The sequence below is a fragment of the Myotis brandtii genome, unplaced genomic scaffold (genome assembly GCF_000412655.1).
Source record: "Myotis brandtii unplaced genomic scaffold, ASM41265v1 scaffold216, whole genome shotgun sequence".
In the NCBI taxonomy this organism is placed as follows: Eukaryota; Metazoa; Chordata; class Mammalia; order Chiroptera; family Vespertilionidae; genus Myotis; species Myotis brandtii.
Window position 1 is genome coordinate 1,371,788 of NW_005358092.1, and position 10,716 is coordinate 1,382,503.

Sequence of the window (10,716 nt, forward strand, 5' to 3'; positions counted from 1 at the left end):
GGGTTGGCAGGGTCCAGAGCAGGTGAGCTGCTTCCTTTCCCCAGTGGTAGAACAGGGAGGAGAGCGCTGGGTGCAGGGAGGGGGCCTCAACTGGGATCCTCCTGGTGTGGGGAAGGGGCCCGGCCTGGGCCCAGTGGGGAGCTTAGGAAGTCTGGCTAAGCAGGCGCTGGTTCATACCAACTCTTACTCTGCCATCTTCCTCCAGCTCTTCAAGCTAGCCCCCCTGCCCCACCTGTCCGGGGCAACGGGCTCTGGGTGACCTCCCTGAGCTCAGACTGTGGACCCAGAGACCTCAAGGAAGAGTGCAGGGGCCGGTGCAGAAGTACCAGGGCAGAGTTGCTTCGGTGTCTCGGTGAAGTTTGCAACTGACCCATGGTGGAAGCCCCAGAGGGGAAAGGCCAGGAGGCATGAATTGCCAGCACTTTAGCCACTTGAAAACAGCTCCACTTGGAATGTGAGGCAGTTATATGTTCAGCTGAGAAGTGAGAGGGCTGAACTCCACCATCGCTGGGCTCCTGTCAGTCCGAGGCCCAAGCGTCCACCATGACAAGGAAAGAACAGAGTGAGGGGCCTGGAGGAAGGGAGGACAATTGAAGAAAACCATGTCTAGACTTTCCCCAGCCCTCTCCTTCTTTCTGCTGCCTACAAGAGCCCCAGGCCCGGCCACAGTTCTATCTCCACCTTTTAGTCCCCTATTCTCCAACCACAGAGGAAAGAAATAAGGAAGGAGTCTGTGCTGCCTTCAGAAAGTATCTATATACCTGATCGGTCAGTTGCCTTCCACAGAGGGAGGCCAGACTGTGGCTTAGGCCCACTCCCCACAGGGACATCAGTAGGACATCCTGTGAGGGCTCCCAGACTGTTAGAGGGGGCAGGATGGGCTGAGGGATGCCCCCCGAGTGCACAAATTTTTGTGCACCGGGCCACTAGTTAAAAAATAAAAAAGAATATAGGTTTTGTATGCAGTGTAAAGGGCAACAAACAACATGAAGGCCTCTGTACCTTTCACTCAGCTAAGAAGTTTCATGCTTGAAAAATATATAGAGATTGACATACTGTCGTGCTTCATTTTGCTCAACATTGTTTTGAAATTTATTCATGTTGATATGTGTGGCTTTAATGCATTTCTTTTGTTAATGATTACTGTATAATATTCTCTTATATGAGTAGCTCACAGTCTGTCCTTTCAGCTGCTAAACATTTAAATTGTTTTTAGTTTTGGATTTCCATAACAATTAAAGTTGAATGATTTTCATATGTTTGTTGGCCATTTGGTTTTCCCTTTTCTGTGAATGACCTATCTGTTGGCCTATCTGCCCTTTTCTTATTGATTTGTAAGAGTTTTTTTATAAATCAGACACTGATTCTTTTTTAGTTATATATATCACAAATGGCTTGTCCTTTCCATTTTATTTACAGTATATGTTGTATAGATGCTTTGAATTTTAATGTAGTCAGGTTTATCAATCTTTATGTTTTATGCTTTTTTTTTTTTTTGTACCTTGTTTAAGAAATTTCACCCTAGCTGGTTTGGCTAAGTGGATAGAGCGTTGGCCTGTGGACTGAAGAGTCCCAGGTTCAATTCCGGTCAAGGGCACATGCCCAGGTTGCAGGCTCTATCCCCAGTATGGGGCGTGCAGGAGGCAGCTGATCAATGATTCCCTCTCATCATTGATGTTTCTATCTCCCTTTCTCTCTGAAATCAATAAAAATATATTAAAAATAAAAAATGTAAAAAACATTAAAAAAGAAGAAATTTCTCTCCACTCTAAGACTTTTCTATAATCTTTGCCATCTTACCTAATAATAGACAAACATGTAAATTGACCATCCCTCTGCTACACTCACCAGCCAATCAGGAGAGTATGCAAATTAACCCAGCAAAGATGGCAGTTAATTTGCATACATAGGCACGAAGTGGTGGAGCAAACGCTGAAGGCTCCAGCCGGAGCAGCGAAGGCCTGGGTCCTGAGTGCCGGAGGAAAACCAGTGCCGGCAGCCAGGGGAAGGGAAGAATTAGCAAGTATATATTTTAAAAATTGTAGACAGTTGTTATAACTTGGTCTTGTCTGTCTCTCAGGCAGGGGTGTTCCTTAGTCATCCAAGTAATGACTGCTTGAGTAAACTGGAGGACGATGTGTTAAAAGAGGCAGGCACAAGATATAGGTAATTCAGAAAGATTAGTTGGCAGATTAGTCCAGTGATTTGGAGAGTGCCATACTCTGCCAAAGATTACTTTAAAAATCTTCTGTTCAGTTTTTTAAAAAAATTCTGTGTTTTTAAAGCCTGTTGTGCTCATCTAACAAGCTATTGTAGAAAAACCATGTAGGTTTTATGCAATAAAATCTTTAGCTAAATAAGTGTGTATTTGTTGTATTATTTATTGTGATCTCAGGGTGAATGTCTCATATACATTTCTCATATACAGTTGTTTAAACATGTACTATGTGCAATGATTAATTTTTTCAAATTTTTATTCTAGAAAATTAATAAACGCAAAAATGAGCAAATAGATGGAGTTCTCACCAAGGAATTGTTACATCCAGTTCATCCTGAGTCACCTATCATCAAAACCTCCCTATGTTTTAAGGAGCAGACTCTGTTACCTGTGAATGATACTCTTCGAACTATAGAGGGCAGCAACCCAGCGGATAATCGTTACAGTGAATACGCTGAGGAGTTTTCCAAATCCGAACCTGCTGTGGTCAGCTTAGAGTATGGTGTGGCAAGAATGACTTGTTAGACTCCTAGAGTATTTTCTGGACTGACTGTAATGCAAGAAATGGATCATTGTAAGGATGATCTGTGTGCATGATGAAAAGGAATTTGTCTAATAAAGATCTTAGAGTTTAATAGTAGATTAATCGTTTAAGGAAGGAAAATAACTGCTCTTGTGAGAGGAGTTAGTGTAACTGCATTTCTAGTAAGGAATGACTTTCAGTTCTTTAAGAAACAAGTGATATTGACATTTATTCAAAACACAATTTGCATTGTATACTAGCAAATTGACATTTCTGTATGATTTATATGATAATTAGAGTCAAACATAAGTAGCTTTACTTAACTATAATTTAATTACCAGTAAACAGAACTTGACAAGGCAGTCCCTTAATAAATGACATGGCATGTTCTTTCAATTATGCAACCATGTAACTGAATTTTTACATATTTTACCTATAGTGATGTTTAATGTTGTGCCATGAAAAATATTTCTAAGAAAGCCTTAAAATCTCAGTTTCTTCTTTACTCTTAGGTTTTATAGCCGAGAGCAGAATTTTGTGTTTGGTTTTCTTTTTGCCAGCCTTGTTTTATCTGTGAAGTCTGTACTCATTACTGCAGGCCTTGCATGCTACAGTACTCCTATATAGAAAGTTGCACAGGCACACTGTTAAGTTCATCTGTAGCTCATCCCACTTCCATAGTCAAAATGAAACCACAGTTTTTATTCCATTTACAATTTGCTTAGTACTACATTTGATGACTTATTTACAACATAGGTTATTGATTTTTTAAAATATGTTTTAAGCACATTTGACTATCTTTTATATATGGGTTACTGCATTCTATTGATTCTTATTTTGTGGTTGGCTTTATTCTTTTGATAACTGTAATTTTAAAAATACAAAGTTCTAAAGCTGTTTTTAGAGCAATGAATAATACGTACGTATTTTAAAATTGTTTTATCTCTCAATGAGTTATTGCTCTTCCTAGAATATTTTACTTTCAGTTTACCTAAACATTTTGGGATAAAAATCAAAAGGGGAATACAGATAGTTATATTTTGCTTGATTATATGAATCTTAAAGCAGTCATTTCTATATGGAATACTATTTTCTGTTAATATATAAGTAAAAAGAGGAAAATGAAAGGTAGCCCAATACAAAGTTAATATTTAACAAAAACAACTTAACTGCTGGGAAGAGTTTCATTTTGCCATGTTTTGAAAAAAAAGCACTGGTAGTTGATGGTTAGGCAACCCACATTCACACAGGGCCTGGATGCCTGGGGTAGGACTGGAGCCAGCTGGCTTCAGAATAGAAAATGTAAGTAACATGGTGGCACGAGCTATAATTCAAGGGTATAAAGAAATCTGCAAAGGGCCATTCATGCTTCTCTTTATTATACCTATATCTATTATTAGTTTTGAGCATAAATATCTTTTTCAAGTGGAACAAAAGCTTTATTGTATGAGAACTTATCAAATCCCATTTATTTTTCCAATGCTTTTCTGTAACAAATTATGTAATAAAAATACCCCTTTATAAGCAGTAACAGAAATACACTGTATATAAAATATAATTTGTGATATTTAAGCACTGGGACAGGAAACTTAATCTTTGTGACCACAAAGGGAAAGCTTTTGTGCCTTGTTATTTGGTTCCAATACTGATTGTGGTTTTAGAATCTTCCATAGAAGACTTTCTATAGTCAGCTCTTTGGTTTATTATCTTACAGTCTTCAACTTGAGGCACATATATGTATGTTTATGTGTTCTCACATGGACTGAAAAATCAGTTAACATTCTATATAGGGTATATATTGGCAAAAGGCAGATTGTGTATGTCTTATAAAGTTGGATTTATGTTCAATGTGTTTGGGAATGTATAGCATGTAAATTATTTCATATATTATTTAAAGGTAATTAAATGTTCAGGTTTTACTTTAAATGTTTTGCTTTTGGGGGAAAAAAATGGGATCAAGTTGTAGTTTTTTGTTTTCCCTCTCCTCGGCAAATGGACCTACACCTTACACTAATCATAACAGTATCAGGTTTGAGCACTTCATTTTCCAAAAGACAGATGTTGACAGTGGGCTAAAAGTTCCAGCAGATATAGCTGGTAACGTCATTAAATTTTCCTTTTGTGGTCTTGTCACTTCCTGTTGTTATAATCAGGATTTTATCTTGACCTTACCAACTTGTTGATGGAAGGCAGTGTCCAAGGAGTATGCACATTCAAGGTGAAGCGTCTCTTCAAAGGCAGATCTGATGTAATCATGAGGAAGAAAATGATTGGCAGAGAAAAATATTCATTTTATTTGTGGGTGTTTTGAACAGGTTTAGCTAGGCTAGAAATAGCTCAGGGAGTCTTGACTAAATCAAGATGAAAGGAAGCTTTCCTTCCTATCCTCCAAATTCTCTTTATTTGGTGGGATAGCAGGACAGTGCAGTAGTATCGGGATACTAAAAATAAAAAATCTTAGGTTTTACAGCACATATTTGGAGTCGTTTTCGGTTACCAGCAAAATTGAGAGGAAAGTCCAGATATTTCCCATATACATGAATTTCTCATATACATGACCCTACACATTCATAGCTTTCTCCATTATCAGCATCCCCCACTAGAGTGGTACACTTGTTACAGTTGATAAGCCTACATTGATGCATCATAATCACCCAAAGTCCATAGTTCAGAGTTTTCTTTTAGCATATATTCTGTGGGTTTAGACAAAATGTATAATGACTTTTAATAGTACCATACAGAGTATTTTCACTTCCCTAAAAAACCTTCGTGCTCTGCCTATTTATTCCTCTTCTTCCCCTCAACTCCTGGGAACCACTAATCTTTTTACTGTCTCCATAATTTTAGCAGAATGCCATATAGTTGGAATCATATAGTATGTAGTCTTTTAGATTGGCTTCTCTCACTTAGTAATATGCATTTAAGGTTCCTTCATGTTTTTATCATGGCTTGATGACTTTTTTTCTTTCTTTCTTAGCACTGAATAATCTTCATTGTCTGGATCTACCAGAGTTTATTTGTCCATTCATCCACTGAAGGATATCTTGGTTGCTTTCAAGTTTTAGCAATTAATAAAGTTTCTATAAATATCCATCTGCAAGTTTTTTTTTTTTCCTTATTGAAACTCTTTATATTATGTTATGTGATTTTATATTAGGTTATGTTATATTATACCATATTGTGTTGTTAATTTTTGGTCATAATGATTTTCTTAACTGGTCACTGTTTGAATATGACATCACTTCACATTTTCCAAGTCAGAGGAAGAAGAGATTTAGATTAACAACGCCCAAGATTTCATAGGCAACCCACTGCTCTCACATAGTACGTACCCTCAGGAGAAGTTCTTGAGCAACAGAGAAAAATGTTAAACTCCAGTGACAATAACCCAGCAAAATACGATGTTAGAAGAATGTCTATGGAAGATGGAATTCTGATGGAATAAAAGTTATTGCTGCAAGAAAGGAGACGATAGCAACTTTCAGTAACTCAATTTCTTTCCAGCAGCTAACATATGTTTTAAATTCATAAGTTTTGTTGTGTTATTACTTGAGTTTCCTGTTTAGCAATCACATTGATTTAAAATGGTATGGCCTTCCCTTCCTTTAAAGCGAGAACTAACTCAGGTTGTGTGTTCCTTTCCTTCCTTTCCTTCATATCCTCGGGTGTGTGACAGATGTGCACCCCACTCGCGTGGCAGGCATCCTGGGAAGAGAGCCTGGAAGGTACCTTGCTTGGCCTAGTGTCTGGGATACAGTAAACCGAGATACAATATGCGGTGCACCCTGAAAGTATTAGTGTAGCTTGCTCTGGATGCACAGATGAGGGAATTAGTTGTATTTATGTGGACGAGGGAACGCTTAACACAGGAGGAGAAACTGAAGCTGTACTCTTGAATGCACCAGACCAGCAGTTCCATGAAGACAAAGCATAAATCTGTTTTTACCACCGTATTACCCAGAACTTACGACAATGCTTGATACACAACAAGCACAAAATAAATATTTGCCAAAAGAATGAATAAATGGATAAATGACAGAGAAACCACTGTGGCATAGAGGAAAGATATAAGGACTGTGGAGTTGAATATTCTAGGTTTGCTTTCTTTCTGGGTTTGCTCCTGACCAGCGATGTGGTCTTGGTGAAGTCACCTAACCTGAATATTAGCTCCCCCCACTGTGAAATGGAGAGAGCAAAGCAAATGTTCAGATACCATCGTGAATGTCAAATGAAGTAAAATATGTCAAGTACAACAAAATTAGGAAATTAATATATTTCAGGTTTTTTTTCAATCCTGAATTTATAAAGATTTATTTAATAATATACCTTTAAACATCCTACATTTTACAGTGGCTCTTTCAGATTTTCCAATTACCATTTCAATAAATCTTTAAAGCAAAAATAAACTTAGCCACCACTTATTATTATATAGTTAGTGGTGTTATATAAAAATATTTTCTCTCATAAGGACAGATGTCCTTTTTTTTGGCTCGTCATAGGCAATTTTGATAAATCTAAAAATGTGAAATCATTTTCTAAATACAAATATTGATATTTTTCCTTATAGTTGTCGGTATTTATTTGAAAGGATATGTTCAGTGAGTCTAATATTATGATATATGAAACTAGATTTTCAGAGACACAAAGAACTGATCAAAAGGTATCCAACCTTTTCCATGATTTAAGACCTAATGCCCATCCAATCTCCCTTTCATAAACACCGAAACCCAGAATTTGGTGTTCTAGCAGTGTTAATAAAACACAATCTGACAAACAAATTTAAGTAAAAAGGAATTCCATTTTTTTGACAGAGAGACAGGAAGTGAGAGGAATATAGAATCGAGCCCACTATGTGGTCATGTGCCCTGACTGGAATTGAACCGTGACCTCTTGGTTCCTGGGTTGAGGCTCAATCACTGAGACAGACGGGCCGGACAGGAATTTCATTCTTTACTCTCATTTCTAAAAATATTAAAAATATTCAAATATATACTGCAGTAGGCAGTATTTTAAGATGGCTGCCAAGACCTGTGAATATTACCTTACTAACCAACCGACTTCAAGTCAATCAAAGGGGGAAATTATCCAGAATGGGCCTGACCTAATCAGACTAGCTTTTAGAAGAAGAAGTTGTAGCCTGGAAGAGAACAGAATGACCCATGTTGTGAATTGGCTATGAGACGTGAGGCAAGGAACTATGGGAAAGCTGTAGACATTGAGAGTGGTTCCCAGCCACTGACAGCTAGCAAGAAAATGTGGACTTTTCAGTCCTCCAACCACAATTCTATCTTTTCATGATTAAAACATGCTCCCAATCCTTTTGGTACTTTGGGGATAGAAATAGGATCAGTCCAATCCTGGAGATGTATTACTTGAAATTTTTATATCAATCAGACTAATCCTCTAGCATCTCTCACCATTATGCAATATAACTGCAAACAGACTATTTGGTTGAAGTGCCCTTTAATCTTTCCTAGATCCCTGTCAGACTTTTATGGAAGTTCCTGTGTTCTGTGCTAGTCTCAGTCTATTGATGGTGATGCTGTCTTGCTGTCTGCTTGGAATGCCTGCGGGCACTCACCTTGGCCTGCACTGCTTGTGGACAGTCCCCACGGACATTTCTCCATCTGGAGCCAATGTTGTGGCTAGAGCAGCCCTTCTGGTTCTTACTATAATTGAACGATGCACCTCGGCAACAACTATCAGGGACATTGAAAAAACAAGTTTTAATACTCAACTCTGGAGGGTCTTGCACACCCAGGATGACAGAGCGAGGTCAAGGGGCGGGGAGAGAGAGAGAGAGAGAGAGAGAGAGAGAGAGAGAGAGAGAGATGTCTCTTAAACCTGTGGTTGGGGTGCATAGGGTTTCTTGGGTTCACTCTTTATTGATTAATTTAAAACATAAGATTAGAGATTAAAGTGGAAGGAAAATGCAGGGTCAGTCAAGCAGTCATCTATCTAAGTCACCCAGTGCTTTCTAAAAAGGGAACTTCACAGCTGGGTTGGGTTGGCCTGGCTGTTTATCTAGTAGCTGGCAATGTGTTTATTAGAGATGGATGTCTCTGAAATAGATGCCTCAGCAATCAAAAGCTTAATGACAGGCACTTACACTACAATAAAAAACGCTAATTGTCAGACACTTACACTACAAATTGTCATTGTCTTTGTCGCTTTAGTTGTTTGTTTTATCCACTGTGATTCCTGGAAGATGAAGATTTGGTTTAGTATTTCTCTGAATTCCCAGTTCCTGGAATAGGGCCTAATAAGCAAAAGGCCTCCAATTGATGTTTTCTGAACAAACGAATGAAGGTAATAATGTCCGACGGTTGTGGGAAATTGGAAGGGAATAATGGGACTGTAGACTAAACATAGAACTGAGAGCTAGAAGTTTGGAAAGAAACTTGAAGAGATTATTTCCAAAGTTCTCATTAGTTACATAGTTGGTTAGTCACAAACCCAAATGTGAGTATGTTGGCTGACTTCTAGTTTCTGCTTTTACTACACCAATGTAGCTACAACTATATCTGAATTAGGAGATGTTTAGGAAGGACATCTTAATTTTAATTTATTGATTGATTTTTGGGGAGAGAGAGAGAGAGAGATCCATTTGTTGTTCCACTTATTTATGCATTCATTGTTGATTCTTATATGTACCCTGACGGGATCAAACCCACAACCTTGGTGTATCTGGATGATGCTTTAACCAACTGAGCTCCCTGACCAGGTCTAGGAAGGACATCTGAAGGAGAGGTGACAGGCAGGAGCAGGAGACAAAATAGAATAGGAAGTTCCAACTGAACTCCCCTCTGGGGAGGGGAAAGGGGCTGGAGGCTGAATTAATCACCAGTGGCCAATGACTTAATCAATCATGACTACATACTGTAGCCTCCATAAAGCCCCTGAAGTATGGGGTTCAGAGAACTTTGGGATTGGTGCTGGGAGGGTGCACACCTGGAGAGGGCACAGAAGCTCTGTGCCACTTCCCCCCTGCCTTGCCTTATTGCATCTTTTCCATCTGGCTGTTCCTAAAATTTATAATAAATTGGTAGTCTAGTAAGTAAACTGTTTCCTAAATTCTGTGAGGTGCTCTAGCAAATTATCAAACCTAAAAGGGGGGGGGTGAGAACCTCCGATTTATAACTGGTGGGCCATATGCGCAGGTGACAACCTGTCTGAAGTGGGACTGAGTGCTTACCCTGTGGGCTCTACCCCCAGGTAATGTCAGAATTGAATTGTAAGACACCCAGCTGGTGTAAGAGAATTGCTTGGCTGGAGAAATCTCACACACATCTGGTGTCAGAACTATTGGAAATAAAGTATGGAAAAGAGTTTTTCCTTTCAGTACCCATACAATGGATTTCAGTAGGGTTCATTAATGGTCCTAACTCTTCACTTCTCCGTATATACAGGGTGAGCAAAGATAAGTTTACAGTTGTTTGTATGGAAAATAATACAATGACTAACAAATAATAATACAAGAATAAACCCTGTTTCGCATACTCACAACTGTAAAGCTACCTTTGCCCCACCCTGTACATGCCCATTGCCAAGTGACTTTGTGGTTTACCCCATGAAAGAGGCAGAGTGTATTTCCCTACTCCTTGGTTTTGTGTTCAGACACATGCCTTTGCCAACAGAAGGTTAACAGGCATGAGGTGACCAAAGGCTTGAAACAAGCCTGCATGATTGAGTTTGCTCCTGTTACCAGGAACAGGATGATAGACAAGTGGAGCAAGAGACTAGTTTCTACAGTTGAGCCCATTCTAGGGTCTTCTGACTTTGGATGTGTGTGAGCCAGGGTGAGGGCAGTAAAACTGCTCAACTGAGCCCAGTGCAAATCAGTCTACCCATAACAATGAGATGAATACTGGTAAGTCTTTATTATTGTCTGCTGCTGAGATTGTTATATAGTACTATTGTAGCCATAATTAATTTACAGGGGATTATAGCCAGAAATAGGAAATACTGATGATGG

General features: G+C 38.8%; 1 protein-coding gene across 1 annotated transcript in view; it reads left to right on the plus strand.

Moving 5' to 3' along the window:
• The window catches only part of MTMR6 (myotubularin related protein 6), a 40,622-nt gene extending 35,574 nt beyond the window's left edge, over positions 1–5,048 (plus strand). Inside the window, exon 15 of the mRNA XM_014539398.1 lies at positions 2,483–5,048. Coding sequence (XP_014394884.1) covers positions 2,483–2,743 — 261 coding nt within the window. The 3' untranslated portion in view covers positions 2,744–5,048. The remainder of the gene's footprint in view (positions 1–2,482) is intronic.
• The last annotated feature ends 5,668 nt before the right edge of the window (positions 5,049–10,716 follow it).